Here is a 20,819-nt window from a genome sequence, read left to right as displayed (position 1 = left end):
TTTCATTACATAGGCATGATTGATTAAATATTGGCCATTGATGATTGAACTCAGTTTCCAAGCCCTCTCCCATCCCTGGAGGTCTAGAGGTAGGACAGAGTTCCAACCCTGTAATCATGTGATTAACTCCACTGACAACAGCCCCCATCTTTAGGTACTTAACAAAAGTCACCTCATAAACATAACAAAAGACACCTTCTAACTCTCATCACTTAGAAATTGCAAGTGTTTGGGGAGCTGTGAGCCACGAGCTTTGGACAAAGACCAAATATATATAAGAAATATGTTTTGCACATCTGAATGTTTCTTGCTCTGATTAAAGTTGCATTGGGGAGAACCCTTCTTCATGTGTGACCAGAAGGGTTTCTAGTATCTTTCACCCTAACTTTAGCTTAGTCATCAAACTGCCTGCCTCCTTGAATGGGCAGAGCCTCGGTAAGCCTGCTACATCTGTACACACCCAACTTGCAAAAGGAAGATTCACAATGTAGAAGCCTAGAAGTGTTTGAGCTGGGAATGCTCAATTCTTCATCTCACACTCACAAATCATATAATCACTGCATGAGGAGTGTTAAGGATCTGAAGTAACGGATGGGAGTGGAAGTAGAGAGAGGTGAAGAATATTGATCTAGGACAAGATTTCTTAAGTTTAATTTCCTTTAATTATGAACAGAGATCCTGAATCACAGTCATGTTAGCACTACCTGTTTTGCTTTTCCCAGCAGTGTAGCTTCTTTCCCCTCTTGTTAATGTTTTACGATACCTTGAAATATTGTTTCTATATATCACTACTTCAAAATTAGTCATGGTTAGACCTACATTACATATATGTATTATATTATTAATAAGGAATTACAAATATTGCTATATTACAAATTTATTTTTATTATTTGATATCAATAATTCAATATAATTATTTTCCTTAGTAAACACATGTATTTTATTTTATGCATATAAAAACATTTTCTTATAAAAGGTCCATATACTTCATTAGAGTGCCAAACCCATTGCTAGTGTGAATCTTTATGGAATATGAAGTCAAAATAGTAGTTCACACTAATAGTTGGCATTCTGAAATACCTAATGAGGAGGATGAAGAAATGTGATTAACCATGGATTTATTAAGTGATTCATGTCTTGATTCTTATCTCATTGCTGTGGAGTAGAATTTTAGAGCATGGGTTACCTTTTTTCCCCTTCACTCTCTCCATTCTATTTCTCTCTGCAAAGAACCTTTTATTACTCCCACCATTCTTCACTGTTGGATCTGGCATTTTAAATTCAAGAGTTTTTTTAATATGTAATATGCATTATTCTATCATTCATCCTTAATTCTTTAATTTACTCACTAAACCTATAAGAGGATGATCAACAACTAAGTGCCAAGCACTCTACTAGGTAAGCAGTGGTGATGAAAGAGATTCTAAATCTAATCTTTCTTTTTGTTCAAAGAGTTCCTATTCTAGATAAGTAAGCTAAGGCAGTGAAGTAAAGCTCTATGAGCAAATATACAGAGGGTGCTTTGGTCACCTAGAGGAGAGGTACTAACTCAGTTGTGGAGGTTTGGTTGGGAAGCCAATTTAAGGAAGATTTCCTAAATGGGGCTAGTCTTGAGACAGAAATAGAGATTGGTGAGAGTGATAGTTTTCTCATGTTCCTGTGTGTGTGTGTGTGTGTGTGTGTGTGTGTGTGTGTGAGGAAAGTAATGATTGAGAAAAGTTGAAGGAAAACAAAATTAGAGGAAGATAAGAAGGTATCATAATAGAATCTAGAAGGAATAGCATTGGAAATGGAGAAAAGGGGCCAGAACTAAGATATTTGGGAATTGGGACCTAAATAAGTAGTAGTAGGGACTTTGGTAGAAGGACCCTGAGAAAAGTTGCAACAAAGCCAAAGGAGGTGTTTTTAAAGAAGGACATGATCAGAGACAGTAAAAGGTGAGGAAGGAGAGGTGAGTGAGGACTTCAAGGAGTCTACTTGTAAAGGGAATCAGTCTAAGGCAGCAAGTAGAGAGAGGGGTGCTGTTGTACAAAAAGGGAGAAACTTATGTGCCTTATGGGATAGAAACACTGAGGTTGTTCTGCAAACTATAGCAGGATTGCTAATCATATTTAGGAAAGTAGTAGGGAAAAACTGAAAAAGTGAGTCAAGACCATATTTCAGAGGGTTTTGAAAAACATTTAGATGAGTTTTCATTTATTTCAGTAGGTATTGGGAAACCACTAAAGATTTTTCAACAGAAAGTGTCAGATCATAGTTAGGTTTGAAGAAGACTTATCTGGCATGGTTGAAACAGGGGAGTCTAAAGATAGAGATGTTAAAGCAGGCTATTGCAATAAAATGGGAAAAAGGGGTAGGCACAAAGAAATCAGTGGATTTGGCAAAATGGTCTAATCTCTAGAGTAGGGAGTTTGTATTCCTGGGGATGTTCTGTACATTATTGTATGTATTATTTACAGGGGGATGTATAATTCAGTGTGACTGGTGTCCCCTAGAGCTATAATCCAGATTCTGGTATTAATGCTGGCTGACTGGAAGAATAGGTAGAGATTTTCATAAATGGAGAAGAGGTGGTATTGGTTGAGTAGAGGAAACTAACGTAATTCTTCTGTCTACATATTTTCTGTACACACATCCACTACTTCTCTAAGGCCTGAGTTACTATGCATTTTTTTAAAACATCCATCAAGTCCATGCTTCTCAAATAAATCATTTTGCTTTCACATCCTAGACCTTCTATCAATTTTTTTCTCTTTATTCATTCATTTATTTATTTATTTATTTTTATTCATTCATTCATTCATTCATTCATTTATGTTTTTTATTAAGGTATCATTGATATATACTCTTATGAAGGTTTCACAAGAAAAACAATGTGGTTAGTACATTCATCCTTATTATTGAGTCCCCCCCTGCCCCATTGCAGTCACGGTCCATCAGTGTAGTAAGATGCCACAGAGTCCCTGCTTGTCTTCTCTGTGCTACACTCTTCCCCGTAACCCCACACACACCATGTGCACTAATCATGATACCCCTCAATCCTCTTCACCCTCCTTCCCCACCCGAACTCCCCCACCCCTCCTCTTTGGTAACCGCTAGTCCATTCTTGGAATCTGTGAGTCTGCTGCTATTTTGTTGCTTCAGTTTTGCTTTGTTGTTGTACTCCACAAATGAGGGAAATCATTTGGTATTTGTCTTTCTCTGCCTGACTTATTTCACTGAGCATAATACCCTCTAGCTCCATCCATGTTGTTGCAAATGGTAGGATTTGTTTCTTTCTTATGGCTGAATAGTATTTAATTGTGTATATGTACCACATCTTCTTTATTCATTCATCTACTGATGGGCACTTAGGTTGCTTCCATATCTTGGCTCTTGTACATAGTACTGCAATACACATAGGGGTGCATATGTCTTTTTGAATCTGACAACTTGTATGCTTTGGTAAAATTCCTAGGAGTGGAATTCCCGGGTCAAATGGTATTTCTATTTTTAGGTTTTGGAGGAACCTCCATATTGCTTTCTACAATGGTTGAACTAGTTTACATTCCCACCAGCAGTGTAGGAGGGTTCCCCTTTCTCCACATCCTCACCACTATTTGTTGTTCCCAGTCTTTTTGATCTTGGCTATCCTAACTGGTGTGAGGTGATAATCTCATTGTGGTTTTAATTTGCATTTCCTTGATAATTAGACATGTGGAGCATCTTTTCATGTGCCTGTTGGCCATCTGAATTTCTTTGGAGAATTTTCTGTTCATATCCTCCACCCATTTTTTAATAGGGTTATTTGCCTTTTGGGTGTTGAGGCATGTGAGTTCTTTATATATTTTGCATGTTAACCCCTTGTCGAATATGTCATCTACAAATATATTCTCCCATAATATAGGATGCCTTTTTGTTCTGCTTATGGTGTCCTTTACTATGCAGAAGCTTTTTAGCATGATATAGTCCCACTTGTTCATTTTTTGCTTTTGTTTTCCTTGCTTGAAGAGATGTATTCAGGAAAAAGTTGCTTATGTTTATATTCAAGAGATTTTTGCCTATGTTTTCTTCTAAGAGTTCTATGGTTTCATGACTTGCATTCAGGTCTTTGATCCATTTTGAGTTTACTTTTGTGTATGGGGTTAGACAATAATCCAGTTTCATTCTCTTGCATGTAGCTGTCTAATTCTGCCAACACCAGCTGTTGAAGAGGCTGTCATTTCCCCCATTGTATATCCATGGCTCCTTTATCAAATATTAATTGAACATACATGCTTGGGTTAATATCTGGACTCTACTCTGTTCCACTGGTTTTGGGGTCTGTTCTTGTGCCAGAACCAAATTGTCTTGATTACTGTGGCTTTGTAGTAGAGCTTGAAGTTGGGGAGCATAATCCCCCCAGTTGTATTCTTTGTTCTCAGGATTGCTTTGGCTATTTAGGGTCTTTTGTGGTTCCATATGAATCTTAGACCTGTTTGCTCTAGTTCATTGAAGAATGCTGTTGTAATTTTGATAGGGATTGCATTGAATCTGTAGATTGTTTTAGGCAGGATGGTCATTTTGACAATATTAATTCTTCCTATCCATGAGCACGGGATGTGTTTCCATTTATTGGTATCTTCTTTAATTTCTCTCATGAGTGTCTTGTAGTTTTCAGGATATAGGTCTTTCACTTCCTTGGTTAGGTTTATTCTTAGGTATTTTATTCTTTTTGATGCAGTTGTGAATGGAATTGTTTTCCTGATTTCTCTTTCTGCTAGTTCATCTTTAGTGCATAGGAATGCAACAGATTTCTGTGTATTAATTTTGTATCATGCAACTTTGCTGAATTCAGAAATTAGGTCTAGTAGTTTGGGAGTAGATTCTTTAGGGTTTTTTATGTACAATATCGTGTCATCTGCAAATAGGGACAGTTTAACTTCTTTCTTGCCAATTTGGATGCCTTTTATTTTGTGTTGTGTGATTGCCGTGGCTAGGACCTCCAGTACTGTGTTGAATAGAAGTGGGGAAAGTGGGCATCCTTGTCTTGTTCCTGATCTTAAAGGAAAAGCTTTTGGTTTCTCACTGTTAAGTATGATGTTTGCTGTGGGTTTGTCATGTATAGTATTATTTTGTTGAGGTACTTGCCCTCTATATCCATTTTGTTGAGAGTTTTTATCACGAATGGATGTTGTATTTTGTTGAATGCTTTTTCAGCATCTATGGAGATGATCATGTGGTTTTTTTCCTTCTTTTTGTTGATGTATTGGATGATGTTGATAGATTTTCTGATGTTGTGCCATCCTTGCATCCCTGGAATAAATCCTACTTGAATCATGATGAATGATCTTTTTGATGTATTTTTGAATTGGGTTTGCTAATATTTTGTTGAATATTTTTGCATCTATGTTCATCAGAGATATTGGTCTGTAATTTATGGTGTCTTTGCCTAGTTTTTTGTATTAAAGTGATGCAGGCCTCATAGAATGAGTTTGGGAGTATTCCCTTTTCTTCTACTTTTTGGAAAACTTTTAAGGGATGGGTATTAGGTTTTCACTAAATGTTTGATAAAATTCAGCAGTGAAACCATCTGGTTCAGGGGTTTGTTCTTAGGTAGTTCTTTAATTACCAGTTCAATTTCATTGCTTGTAATTGGTCTATTTAGATTTTCTGTTTCTTCCTGGGTCTGCCTTGGAAAGTTGTATTTTTCTATAAAGTTGTCCATTTCTTCTAGGTTATCCAGTTTGTTAGCGTATAATTTTTCATAGTATTCTCTCATAATTCTTTGTATTTCTGTGGTGTCCATAGTGATTTTTCCTTCCTTATTTCTGATTCTGTTTATGTATGTAGACTCTCTTTTTTTGTTGATAAGTCTGGCTAGGTGTTTAACTATTTTGTTTATTTTCCTGAAGAACCGGCTCCTTTCATTGACTCTTTTTATTTTATTCTCCTCAATTTTTAAAATTTATGCTCTAATCTTTATTATGTCTCTCCTACTGACTTTGGGTCTCATTTGTTCTTGTTTTTCTAGTTTCGTTAATTGTGAGTTTAGTCTGTTCATATGGGATTGTTCTTCTTTCCTGAGGAAGGCGTGTATTGCAATATACTTCCCTCTTAGCACGGCCTTTGCTGCATCCCACAGATTTTGCGGTGTTGAATTATTGTTTTCATTTGTCTCCATATATTGCTTGATCTCTGTTTTATTTGATCGTTGCTCCATTGATTATTTAGGAGCATGTTATTAAGCCTCCATGTGTTTGTGGGCTTTTCAGTTTTCTTTGCATAACTTATTTCTAGTTTCATACCTTTGTGGTCTGAGAAGTTGGTTGGTGCAATTTCAATCTTTTTTAATTTACCGAGGCTCTTTTTGTGGTCTAGTGTATGATTTATTCTTGAAAATGTTCCATGTGCACTTGCGAAGAATGTATATCCTGCTGCTTTTGGGTGGAGTGTTCTGTAGATGTCTGTTAGGTCCATCTATTCTAGTATGTTGTTCAGTGCCTCTGTCTCCTTACTTATTTTCTGTCTGGTGGATCTGTCCTTTTGAGTGAGTGGTGTGTTGAAGTCTCCTAAAATGAATGCATTGCATTCTATTTCCCCCTTTAATTCTCTTAGTATTTGTTTCACATATGTAGGTCCTCCCGTGTTCGGTGCGTAGATATTTATAATAGTTATATCCTCTTGTTGGACTGACCCATTTATCATTATCTAATGTCCTTCTTTGTCTCTTGTGACTTTCTTTGTTTTGAAGTCTCTTGTCTGATGCAAATACTACAACTCCTGCTTTTTTCTCCCTATAGTTTGCATGAAATACCTTTTTCCATCCCTTCACTTTCAGTCCGTGTATGTCTTTGGGTTTGAAGTGAGCCTCTTGTAGGCAGCATATATATGGGTCCTGTTTTTGTTATCCATTCAGTGTTTCTATGTCTTGATTGGTGCATTCAGACCATTTACATTTATGGTGATTATAGATAGGTATGTACTTATTGCCATTGCAGGCTTTATATTTGAGGTTACCAAAGGTTCAAGGGTAATTCCCTTACTATCTGACTGTCTAATTTAACTCACTTAGTATGCAATTACAAACACAATGTAAAGGTTCTTTTTTTTCCCTCTTTTTTCTTCCTCTTCCATTCTTTATATATTAAGTATCATATTCTGTACTCTTTGTCTATCCCTTGACTCACTTTGGAGGTGGTTGACTTGATTTTGCATCTACTTAGTAATTAATTGTTCTACTTTCTTTACTGTGGTTTTATTTTCTCTGGTGACAGCTATTTAGCACTAGAAACACTTCCATCTATAGCAGTCCCTCCAAAATACACTGTAGAGGTGGTTTATGGGAGGTATATTCTCTCAGCTTTTGCTTATCTGGAAATTGTTTTATTCCTCCTTCAAATTTAAATGATAATTTTGCCGGGTAGTGTATTCCTGGTTCGTGGCCCTTCTGTTTCATTGCACTTCATGCCACCCCCTTGTGGCCTGTTGAGAGGTCTGATGATAGCCTGATGGGTTTTCCTTTGTATGTGAACTTTTTCTCTCTCTAGCTGTTTTTAATAGTCTGTCATTATCCTTGATCACTGCCATTTTAATTACTATATGTCTTGGTGTTGTCTTCCTTGGGTCCCTTGTGTTGGGAGATCCGTGCACCTCCATGGCCTGAGAGATTATTTCAGGGGAAGTTTTCAGCAATTACCTCTTCAAAGACACTTTCTATCCCTTTTCTCTCTCTTCTTCTTTTGTTACGCCTATAATGCGAATATTGTTCCATTTGGATTGGTCACACAGTTATCTCAATATTCTTTCATTCCTAGAGATCTTTTTTTCTCTCTGTGCCTCAGCATCTTTGTTTTCCCCTTCTCTAATTTCTATTCCATTTACCATGTCTCCTAATACATCTAATCTGCTTTCAAGTCCCTCCATTGTATGTTTCATTTCAGGTATGGAATTTCTTAATGATTAAATCTCTGTCCTAAATTCGTTCCTGAGTTCTGGAATATTTTTCTGTACCTCCATGAGCATGTCTTTTATTTTTATTTTGAACTCTCTTTCAGGAAGATTGGTGAGTTCAGTTTCACTTGGGCCTTTTTTCTGGTGTTCGTAAGATTTTGATCTGATCCAGGTTCCTTTGACATTTCATATTTGTATGTGGTGGCCTCTAGTGCCCAGAAGCTCCACTCTCTGGAGCTGCTTAGCCTCTGGAGTGATGTCGGGGTTGCAGGGGAGTGGCACTGGTGCCTGGGGGGAGGAAAGGGCTGTTTCCTGCTTCCCGGCTGCTGTGCCTGTCTCCACTGTCAGAATCAGTGAGCCAAGCACACAAGTGTAAGTCTCTGTGCTTTGCGTTTGTAGCTGCCCTAGGCAGGGCCTCCCTCTGCCTTGCCTGATGCCAGGGCAGGGACTACCTGTTTGCGCAGGCCAGGAGGAAGGTACAGCAGGCTGTGTATCAAGGTGGGGGGCCTCGGAGCTGAGTAGCCAGCCAGGGGGATGGAGTGCCTGAAGCTCCTGAAAGTTCCCAACCTGCTGGGCAGAGTGTGCCTGGACAATTTTGTCCACCTATCCTTTCTCCTGAGCAGCAAGTTCTGTGTGATCCTTGCCACTTTAACAGCCCTCTCGCTGTTAGGAAGTCTCTCAGACTGCCCACCTTTCTTTTGTCCCAGAGCAACCGGATATGGATCCCTGTTTTCCACAAACAGCTGGAATCTCAGTCTCTCTAAGTATTCCGCCTGTCTTAGCTTTTCAACCCCACTAATCTCCAGAGCACCATGCAATGTAGGTTCGTGCTTCCAAAGCAGATCTCCAGGGCTGGGTGTTCAGCAGTCCTAGACTTCCACCCACTCCTCGCTCCATTTCTCTTCCTCCCACTGGTGAGCTGGGGTGGGTGAAGGGCTTGTATCCCACCAGATCAAGGCTTTGGTACATTACCCTGTTTCGTGAGGTCTACTTTTCCCCAGGTGTATGCAGTCTGGCGCAGCCTTATTTCCTATTGCCCTTTTAGGATTAGTTGTATTAACTGTATTTTCCTCTTACGTGTGGTTTTGGGAGGAGTTCTCTCTCTCACCTCTCATGCTGCCATCTTTAATCCTCCCTATCAATTTTTTATACTTACTTGTTTCCATGTGTGCAATTTTATAACATCTCAATAAAGACTTCCTTGTGGGGAGGGTGCAGAGATAAAGGTACAAAAATTCTCAATCAGAATGTAAGTTGGTCATGGTCATGGTAGTACAGCATGGAGAATACAACCAATGATTCTGTAACATTTTCCTGTATTGACAGATAATGGTTGCGTTAGTGGGGGTGAGGATTTAATAATATGGGCAGCTGTTGAACCACTGTGTTGTGTATTTGAAACCCATATAAGATTGTGTATGAATGATACTTAAACTTTAAAAAAAAATGGATAGAATAAACAAAAGACCTTGAGGGTTGTCGCCATGTCTTGATTTTCTTTTTTCCTCTCTAGTACCTTGATCAGCCCACAGAGCATGGTGAATAAATGTTAACTAGATGAATCAATATTACTTTATTTTCCCCATTCCACAGCTTTGCTGTTTTATGAAACCATAATAGTTTTCAAATTAATACTCTGGCCTCATATTTTTCTGGTGTCTTTTGAGTTTGACATCAAGGAATATGTCTTGGAAGATCTTGTTCTCCTTGGCATGAATCACAAAAGTTATCTCCTGAAATTTTATTTTTCCTTGATAATCTGTATGAGGCAATAACATCCACAAATTTTTCTAAACTCTTCCTCTTCTGTATTCAGGAAGATAACCTAGGATGATGGTTCCTTGTGTTTTCCTCCACAACTTACAGTATAATATACTGTCTTATTTGCACAAGTTTATTTTTCTGTATGCCTGGATTTTTATTATTTTTAATTTTGGAGGCCCAATTTTAATTCTTGTTTTTAAAAAACTAATCTCAAAAGTAACAATGCGGATCAAAACAAATCCAAATAAAATAGAAATATATGAAGTAAAAAATGAAAATCTTTCTATCTGACTCTTCAGAGGTCACCACTGTTAGCAATACCTTTCCAGATGTTTTTTTTTTTTTTTTTTAATTGAAGGGTAGTTGACACACAGTATTACATTACATTAGTTTCAGGTGTACAACATAGTGATTCAACATTTATATACATGACAATTCTAGGTACCAGCTATCACCATACCAAGCTGTTACAATATCTAGACTATATTTATTACATCCCGGTTACTTATTATTTTACCATTGGAAGTGTATACTTTTTTTTTTTTTTTTTGTGAGGGCATCTCTCATATTTATTGATCAAATGGTTGTTAACAATAAAATTCTGTATAAGGGAGTCAATGCTCAATGCACAATCATTAATCCACCCCAAGCCTAATTTTCATCAGTCTCCAATCTTCTGAGGCATAACAAACAAGTTCTTACATGGAGAACAAATTCTTACATAGTGAATAAGTTCTTAACATGGTGAACAGTACAAGGGCAGCCATCACAAAAACCTTCGGTTTTGCTCATGCATTATGAACTATAAACAATCAGTTCAAATATGAATACTCATTTGATTTTTATACTTGATTTATATGTGGATACCACATTTCTCTCTTTATTATTATTATTTTTAATAAAATGCTGAAGTGGTAGGTAGATACAAGATAAAGGTAGAAAACATAGTTTAGTGTTGTAAGAGAGCAAATGTAGATGATCAGGTGTGTGCCTGTAGACTATGTGTTAATCCAAGCAGGACAAGGGCAATAAAACATCCACATATGCAGAAGATTTCTCTCAGAACAGGGGGGGTGAGGTTCTAAGCCTCACCTCTGTTGATCCCCAATTTCTCACCTGATGGCCCCCCTGCGACTGTGCCTGTCTTAGGTTGTTCCTCCCTTGAGGAATCTTACCCGTCTCTGGCTAACCAGTCATCTTCTGGGGCCATACAGGGAAATGTAAAGTTGGTAAGTGAGAGAGAAGCCTTATTGTTTGAAATGGTTAGCTTTTTATTTCTTTGCATATTTATGCCCTGTAGCTTCTATGCCCAGCATTTGTCTTGAGGTATCTTTACCACTTGGAAGAATTATGATACTCGGTAAATTTGATATGAGGCACGAATTCTATTTAAGGGTTGTAATTAGGAAGGAAGAAGAAAAGCTATACAAGTAGCAGGCAGAAGAAAACATGGGAAGATTGATTATTTCTTTGACATATCTTCTTGTAGAGTAACTTCAGCATGTATAGGTTTTAAGCTACTACTTAAATTGCGCACACACATTAACATAATAGGAGTATAGTTACATAACCAAAGCATACCTGTAATTACCAGCCATCTCCAGTGAAACCAAGAAAACCAGTTAGGCACCTTAGGCATTTGTGAAAACTTATCTATGATATGGTGGATATTGTCCAACTGAACTTGAACAGTCTGAGAGAAATCAGACAAATTAAAACAACCCATTCCTGGGGAATGTTCACATCCCTTATGTTCTTTTAACAGTAAATAGTCTGTAGTTGTAAGATTTTGGAGCGCTACAATTTGCACTTCTCCTAATTCTTGATTGAGTTCCAACAGTATAGATCCAGTCAAATTTGTTGTTTTACTGTATGCACAGGCCAGCTTAGATATCTCCTTCCTCATTCCCATGACAAGTCCAGGAACTGGTGGGATGAGTGCATCTACAGCTGTAGCAGTGCATGGATCTTTGTTGGGGTTTTTTGATGATCATCTTCTGGCATGAGTCTTCCAGAGAGTGCTGATGTTGGAAGTTCTTTTTCATATCGTATCTTAGTTCATTTTCGGGGTACCCAATTAGGCTTTGATCCTCTGTATAAACACAAACAGACCCTTTGCCTACACTTTTATATGCCCTTTATACTCTTGCGTAGAACTCATTGGAGGTTACCACACAGGAACTGCCCTTTTTTTTTTTTTTTGGTATCACTAATCTACACTTACATGACGAATATTATGTTTACTAGGCTCTCCCCTATACCAGGTCCCCCCTATAAACCCCTTTACAGTCACTGTCCATCAGCATAGCAAAATGTTGTAGAATCACTACTTGCCTTCTCTATGTTGTACAGCCCTCCCTTTTCTCCTACCCCCCCATGCATGCTAATCTTAATACCCTCCTACTTCTCCCCCCCCGCTTATCCCTCCCTACCCACCCATCCTCCCCAGTCCCTTTCCCTTTGGTACCTGTTAGTCCATTCTTGAGTTCTGTGATTCTGCTGCTGTTTTATTCCTTCAGTTTTTCCTTTGTTCTTATATTCCACAGATAAGTGACATCATTTGGTATTTCTCTTTCTCCGCTTGGCTTGTTTCACTGAGCATAATACCCTCCAGCTCCATCCATGTTGCTACAAATGGTTGGATTTGCCCTTTTCTTATGGCTGAGTAGTATTCCATTGTGTATATGTACCACATCTTCTTTATCCATTCATCTATCGATGGACATTTAGGTTGCTTCCAATTCTTGGCTATTGTAAATAGTGCTGCGATAAACATAGGGGTGCACTGATCTTTCTCATACTTGATTGCTGCATTCTTAGGGTAAATTCCTAGGAGTGCAATTCCTGGGTCAAATGGTATGTCTGTTTTGAGCATTTTGATGTACCTCCATACTGCTTTCCACAATGGTTGAACTAACTTACATTCCCACCAGCAGTGTAGGAGGGTTCCCCTTTCTCCACAACCTCGCCAACATTTGTTGTTGTTTGTCTTTTGGATGGCAGCCATCCTTACTGGTGTGAGGTGATACCTCATTGTAGTTTTAATTTGCATTTCTCTGATAATTAGCGATGTGGAGCATCTTTTCATGTGTCTGTTGGCTATCCAGATGTTATTTTTTAGTTGTACTGTGTACCTACTTTTTTTCCCAAATACCACAAAACTAGGGTAACAGTATACATGAAATTCTGCATTTTGCCCTTTTACTTAATAATTTATTTAATCAATACCTATTGTAGGACAGTTAGGTTTCTAATTTCTCTGCTATTAAAACAGTATACTGCCGTTAAAACCTTTATATGTATATCTTTATAAATTATGCTAATGTACGTATAGGCTAGATTAGTAGAAATGGGATTGTCTTGGGGTACTTAAAAATTTTGAAGTTCTGCCAAATTGCCTTCTGAAAAGTATAACAGTTTATATTCTTTTCAAGATACAATATTATTATACTGCTATTTATACTTATGTTCTTATTTTTATCCTCATTTAGTAACCCACATCTTGATTATTTAAGAAATGAATAACAATTTGTTGCTGAAAAGTAGAAAGTAAGCTTTTTCATTCTCCCTTAAAAGCGTGGCATTTTCACGTTTAGTAGGAAAGAACTCAGAAAAACCAGATGATAATGATGTTCACAGAGTATCTCATATATGACTCCTTTTGTCTTTCCCAGCTTGAAATACCTTTGGACTCCTTACGTTTGCACGCTAGCAGCCTTTGGTGTGTGTTCTCCTGAACTTTGGATGACACTTTTCAAATGGCTTCGATTACGAACTGTACACCCAGTATTGTTAGTAAGTCATTGTTATTTTGTGTTAAATACTTGATTCTCTTCCAGTTACACAAATGCAAATCACATTAACTACAACTGAAATAGTATGAGTAGAAAAAAGAGATTCTGTGAAAAACATTTTTTATAATTTCTGATTATAAAAGTAGTGTACATCAATGCAGACAAATTAAAAAAGAAAGAGAAAAATGCAAATGAATAATGTGAGAGACTATCAAGAATTAATTTTTGTAATAGCTTTCTTGGTTTGATTTAGAGTTATATGTTTTCAATATGAATAATGCATTTCAATATGAATAATACATGTACAATGTGCTTGGAATACAGAGATAAAACATGATTAATTTCATCAAGTAGATTACAGTCTCTTGGACATAAAAACAGATAATAGGAAGTATTGATAGGGTTTTATTGGAACTCAGAGAAGGGCTACTTAATTTTTTCAGGGATTCAAAGAAGATTTTACAATCTGAGATTTGAAAATGAGTTATTAGTCAAATGAAGGAGAAAGAAAGGGTAGTTATGGTAGAAGGAATAAACATAGGTAGGCAAAGAACATGATATAATCAAAGGGAATAAAAACAGAGGCAAAGAAAAAAGCACATTTTTTTTTTTAGTATTTAGTTTTGTTGGCACATAAAATGTGAGGTGGGGTAGTCAAGAAGTGAGATTGGAGAAGTTGAGGATGGTAAGGTCACAGAGCCTTTGAATGTCATTCTATGGCACTTGGTGTTACCCAGAGGCAGTTGGAAAGCATTGAGATGTTTGTGCAGGGCCATGAGAGAGTCAGACTTACATTTGCTCTCGGCTCACCCTTACCGTTCTGTGAAGGATAGACTTAAGAGTGACCTACTTGAGCTAGGAAGGAGCCTGTCACCCAGTTGCAGGCCATGGTGGATGGAAGTGATAAAAGCTTCAATTTATTGAGTGCTCACTATGTGTCAGGTACTGTTTAAAGCTGTTAAATGCTTACAGATCCTGTTGATACTCAACACTTAAAAAGACCCTACTGTCTAAGTTTTATTATCTATATTTTATAAACAAAGAAACTAAGGCTTAAACTTGTTAAATAACTTGCCTGAGATCGCATAGCTTATAAGTGTGGAAACCATGGTTCACACTCAGGTTTTTCAGACTCCAAAGCCCATTCAATTAATACTGGGCTGTCCTGGAGTGGGAAAAAATGGTTAGAAAACAAGATTAGTAAGACCTGGTACTTGATTAAGTATGGTAAAATAAGAAAGAGGGAGAAATCATAGATGTTTTCTAGGTTCCTGGTTTGTATGACTGTGGATCATGGGGTCACCAACAGACATAGGACAATAGAAAGAACAGGTTTTGGCAGGAAGATGGTGAATAATTATCTTTAATAACAGTCATGTTGTATTTTGCCAGTCTTTTTCCAGAGGATTTATATGTTCTTATTTTAACATACTAGTATATTGATATATGTTAGCTATTTTTCCTATGTTAGTTCATTTTCTTTTTGATGTTAGTTTTTTAGGTGGCAGTTTAGTATCCTTTGTAAGCTCTTCATAACTTAAATTTCTGGCACAATTGTCAAATACTGATCTGTGATTTGAAGTAGTACTGTGAGTGTTACCTTATTTTCTGCTTTAAATTTATGTAGTAAATATGTATGTTTCACTTTACCTCCTAATATGTCTTAAATTCATTACTTTTCACCCATCTCACTCTGTGAATGTAGTTCCATGCTGATTACATTTCTCTGACCAAAATCTTTGTAACTATAGGAATCTGTGATTGGTCATAGAGTGTCTAGTGCTTCTAAAGTACATTCTAAGATGTATTTATCCATAACCATTTTTGTCTTAATATTTTAGGCTCTTATTCTGAGCATGGCTGTGCCTACTATAATAGGTCTCAGCTTATGGAAAGAGGTAAGAAAATCAGATTTTTTTATTAAAATATACTTTACCTATAAGGTAGTAATAACTTTATATATGTGGGTAGGATAACTTATATTGAGACACTCTTCTAACAAAATAAAGTGATATTCATAGGAATGCTTAATTTTTTATCATTAGGAACATGATAGAGCTAAAACATTTTTTAGAATGCCATCTGATATGATTTTCTGTAGTTTAATGTTATGAATTCAATTTATAATTGGCAAGGGAAATTGCTGAATAAGTAGTTGTTAACATTAAAAGGTGTTTTTGCAACTCCACAATTTAAACATTTATAAAATAATATAATTTCATTGGTTTATTGTGATGAACATAAAATAATTGCCAATAAATCTGTGAATTATTTAACATGAAATTTATTTTTTTTTTTACTATGTGTATACATGAAAGATATTACTGATGATTGATTGTTAGGTAATAATGAAATTATTAATTGAGTCTAGGCAGTAAATTAACCCTCAAAGAGATGATTTAGATTATTTGGACTGAGAAGATTGAGCAGGTCTCTCAAAGAAAGTAAAGAGGTCCATAACATTTTTTTCATGAGAACAATGTTGTAATATCATTTGCCTTAAATTAGTCTCTTAGTCTTTTGAAATACTATGGGATGCTTTTAAACTTTCTAGATACTTACACTTTTGGGAATTTTGTTTTGCATTTTAGTATTTTCCAAGATTAATGACAGAATTAACAGAACTACAAGAATTTTATGATCCAGATACAGTGGAACTTATGACCTGGATAAAGTAAGAATTGAACTGCCCAAGTCTGTTGTTAAGCTATTAATCATTGCATGCTATCTAATGGATTCAGGAGAAATAGTAAATTAATGACTTTACAAATCATTCTCATAAAACACAGTAATTTTACCCTGTGTTTTTAAGAATTTTTAGTTTTTGATTAGACTTATCAAAATCCTAATTTTCTAAATGAACTCATCTGCTATGAAAATATTGCACTAATATCAGTTTGAGATTTGATACTCTTACCATCATACACCTAGAAATGTGGGATTAAAAGGTACAAATACCCCATATTTTAGGTAGTCAAGAAGCTGCTTCTTTTGCCCTGGGTTGGTGGTGGGTAAGTGTTGGATTGCTAGTTTTGGTAACCAAGGTTACCAAGATTTTAATTTTAATTTTAATGCCCATATAGGACAGAGGTGTGGTCTTGGGCTATGGCTGCAGGGAATTATATTTGAGATACCCTTTTTCCTCTCCCAGTACACACATATATTACTAAAGGACACTCAAAGGGCTATCAGTGAAAGGATGAATTAACAAAATATCCATCAGGTAGTAAATAAAGACGATAAGAAAGCATGTTTTCCTTGACCTCAGCTCTTGGTGAAAAAAGTCTCGCCTCTGAACTTAAAACAGTGAATCCGAGTTCACATAGGTTTATAGTCTGAAATTACACTTGTCTAATCCAGGAAATGCCAGATCAAGAAATTAGCATAAAAGTGGTCATTGGGTGGTCTTCAACCTAGCTGCACAGAATTCCACAAATAAAGCTTCATGAAGATGAATTCCAAAATTGAAAAACATGAGAAAACAGTCCAAGACAGCATGAATCCACTGCTATTTGTGATAAACAGTGGAATTAGACCCCTAGCAATTTCTGATAAAAAAAATTCGTCAGTTTTTGCTGCATAGTAGGTTACTACAAAATTTAGTGGCTTGCAAACAATAAACATTTGTTATTTTGCACCATTTTGATGGTCAGCTGAGCAGGGACAGTGGGAAGGATTCTTCTGGTCTGGGCCTGCTCAGCAGGGACTGGAAGTATAGCATGGCCTCTCTTACATGTTCTGAGGTTGGGTGGGTATCAGATGAGGGGATGGAATTGACCATGTGCCTCTCATCAACCAGCACAGGTTACTCTGAGCTCATTCGCAGGGTAGTGATAGAGTTCCCAAAAATAGCAAGAGAGGACAGGTCTCCATGTTAAGCATGTTTTAAGTCTCTGCTCACTTTATGTTTGCTGTTGTCCTGGTCGCTCAAGCAAGTCACATGACCAAGACCAGCATTCCCTGCAAGAGCATAGCCATGAGGAGAAGAATCTTTATGGCCGTTTTTGTAACCACTCTATCCCATGGATAAACTATGAAATAAGTACAGTGAAAATTAGAAGAAAATAAAACCTGAGAAAGTAATGAAATACTATCAAAAAGGGCCAGGAAAATATGGAGGAAAAAAGACAGTATTCTAGAAATAAGGAATAGGTTGATAGGATAAGTATATAAAAATGAGAACAGGTCTTATTACAAGGCCTTGTTACTGAAATGACACTTCACATATAAAAATTATTTTCTTTAGATCACCCTTAACTATTGCCCATTAATATTTTTTGTGAATTGTATTTACCATTGTGAAACACAGACTATATAGCCTTTTGTTGTTACTAACAAAAGAGGAAGTTCTATACATGTGTGTGAATTACCAGAATATTTTCAAAAAGAGCAAAGGCCTGAACGTTGGACATTGGACATGTATTTACTGTGGTGTAATTGTTGTTTCATGTTTGTTTACCCATTACTGGGGGAATGGCTCCCTGAGGACAGTGGCTATGTGCCATCTCTTTATTTCCAGAGTTTGGTTCTATACCTAAGCACTCAGTAGATGTTGAATATTTAATACAGGGAGTGAATAAATAAGTAAAGGCCTTAGAGCAACCCTTTGGGATCTGCTTCTAGATTTCTCCTAGTCAATAAGTGGCACCTACTGGGGACTTTAGATCATGGTTCAGAGTAGAGAAGTCCTGTATGTGTTATCTGGAGACAGATACATGGTAAAGGTAGGGAAGAAGGAGGAGGATAGATGGATCTGAAAGGAGTTGGATTGTGATGGTTAATATTTGCAAAAAAGATGAATTTGAGAATTCATAGATGACCATTGAATTGACCACAGTATATAAAATAGTTTATTCCTGTGACATTATCCTGCATTATTTTTTAATTGCATTATTACTACGTGACCTATGTTTATTGACTTCCCCAATTCCTGTTGAAGCAGAGACCTTGTCTTTGTCCTATCTTTAAAAAAAATTCTGTATCTTCAGCATTCAGAATACTTCCTAGCACATAGTAGGTGCTCAGTTTTTAAATGAAACCATAAGTTAAATGAAATGAAAACTGACATTGGAACTTAAGTATATAGTACCTTGTAAGTTGCCTGGTATTTCTGAGTTGATATAAATCAATGATCTAAATAGTGTACTTAACCTTTTCAATATGTAAATCTATGGTTCTTTGCAGAAGGCAAGCCCCAGTTGCAGCTGTGTTTGCAGGGAGTCCACAGTTAATGGGTGTGATTAAATTATGCACCGGATGGATGGTGACAAGCTTACCTCTTTACAATGATGATGATCTTCTCAAGAGAAATGAAAATGTAAGGCATTTTAGATTATACATTTGGATCTTCTTCCCTCTTTATTTTAGTATAGTTCTGTAGTGATGAATACATTCTTGGTTTGCTAGGAAAATCCAATTCAAAGTTAATTAGCTTCAGTTTTTGAAAAGCTATATAGTACATTTAACCAAAAGGAGAGCCAAAACTAAAATATTTTTATTTTATGAATAGGATTGATATGTTTCTAGAAGAAATATTTAATTTCCCACAAAGTTTCAATGACATGTAATATTTCACAAAGAGAACCATTCTTTTTAATATCGTTGTTCTCAAATTATTGAAAGAAGGCAAGCTGTCAATGTCTTGATACACTTTATATTTCCAAGCTAAAATTCTATTTCACTGTGATTTATTCTGTTTTTCAATTTGAGAGAATTTCATACAGTTTTTAAGTATACTCTAAGCTCAGGGGGAAGTATAGCAGTATAGAAGTTAGACTTATATAGAAGTTAGACTCTAAGAATACAGACTCTGGAATTAGAATATCTGGATTCAAATGCTGCCTCTGCCATGAACTAGCTTCATGACCTTGAGCAACTTTCTTTTTGGGATTTCCACAATGCCCTTTTTTTAAAAATGAAGTATAGATGACATATAACATTATATTAGGTATACAGTGTAATGATTCAATATTTGTATATATTGCAAAATGATCACCACAGTAAGTCTACTTAACATCCATCACCATACATAGCTACAAAAATTTGTTCTTGTGATTAGAACTTTTAAGATCTCTCTTCACAACTTTCAGGTATTCAGTATGATAGTATTAACTGTAGTTGCCATGCTGTACTTTGAATCCCCATGACATTTTTTTTTTAACTGGAAATTTGTTTCTTCAACTCTCTGCACTCAATTTTGCCCACCTCCCACCTCTGGTAACTACCAATCTGTTCTCTGTATCTATGAGCTAGGTTTTTTGTTTGTTGTTTTTAGATTCTTCATGTAAATTAGATCATATGGTATTTGTCTTTCTCTGACTTATTTCATTAGCATAATGCCCTTGAGGTCCATCCATGTTGTCACAAATTGCAAGATTTTTTTTTATGGCTGAGTAATATTCTCATTGTATATGTATATCATATTATCTGTTCATCCACTGATAGGCATTTAGGTTGTTTCCATGTCTTGGCTATTGTAAATAATGCTGCAGTGAACAAGGAGGTGCATATATCTTCTCAAGTTAGTGTTTTTGTTTCCTTCAGATAAATACGCAGAAGTGTAATTGGTGGATAATATGGTAGTTTTTTTTTTTTTTTGATAATATGGTAGTTTTATTTTTAATATTTTGAGGAACCTCCATACTGTTTTCCATAATGGCTACACTGATTTACATTCTCACCAACAGTGCACAAAGGTTCTCTTTGTCCACATTCTCACCATCACTTGTTATTTCTAGTCTTTTTGATAATAGCCATTCTAATATGCCAGAGGTGACATCTCATTGTGGTTTTGATTTGCATTTCCCTGATGATTGGTGATGTTGAGATTCTTTTTGTATGTCTGTTGGCCATCTGTATGTCTTTGGAAAAATGTCTGTTCAGATCTTCTGCCCAGTTTTTAGTCAGTTTGTCTTTTTGTTATTGAGCTCTATGAGTTCTTTATATATTTTGGATACTAACCCCTTATCAGATATATTATTTGCAAATATCCTCTCTCATTCAATAAGTTGCCTTTTCATTTTATTGATGGTTTCCTTTGCTGTTTAGAGGCTTTTTAGTTTGATGTAGTGCTGTTTGTTTATTTTTACTTTTGTTGATTTTGCTTTTTGTATCATATCAAAAAAATGACCAAGACCAATGTCAGGGAGTTTACCCCCTATGTTTTCTTCTGGGAGTTATATGGTTTCAGGTCTCACATTCAAGTCTTCAATCCATTTGAGTTCATTTTTGTCTGTGGTATGAGATAGTGATCCAGCTTCATTGTTTTGCATGTTGTGTCCTATTTCCCCAATGCCATTATTGAAGAAGCAGTGATATTTTCCATTGTATATTTTCAGCTCCTTTGTTGTA

At 36.3% G+C, this 20,819-nt stretch overlaps 1 protein-coding gene across 7 annotated transcripts in view; it reads left to right on the top strand.

Annotated features, from left to right (window-relative positions):
• The window catches only part of DPY19L4 (dpy-19 like 4), an 81,765-nt gene that overhangs the window by 50,913 nt on the left and 10,033 nt on the right, over nt 1-20,819 (top strand). For all 7 annotated transcript variants that reach the window (XM_057497884.1, XM_057497886.1, XM_057497888.1 and 4 more), the window contains 4 exons: nt 13,350-13,470; nt 15,311-15,367; nt 16,061-16,143; nt 18,654-18,786. In XM_057497884.1, the coding sequence (XP_057353867.1) occupies nt 13,350-13,470; nt 15,311-15,367; nt 16,061-16,143; nt 18,654-18,786 (394 nt within the window). The remainder of the gene's footprint in view (nt 1-13,349; nt 13,471-15,310; nt 15,368-16,060; nt 16,144-18,653; nt 18,787-20,819) is intronic.

This window comes from Manis pentadactyla, chromosome 3, assembly GCF_030020395.1.
Source record: "Manis pentadactyla isolate mManPen7 chromosome 3, mManPen7.hap1, whole genome shotgun sequence".
NCBI classification, from domain to species: Eukaryota; Metazoa; Chordata; class Mammalia; order Pholidota; family Manidae; genus Manis; species Manis pentadactyla.
This window is presented reverse-complemented; position numbering and strand designations above follow the sequence as displayed.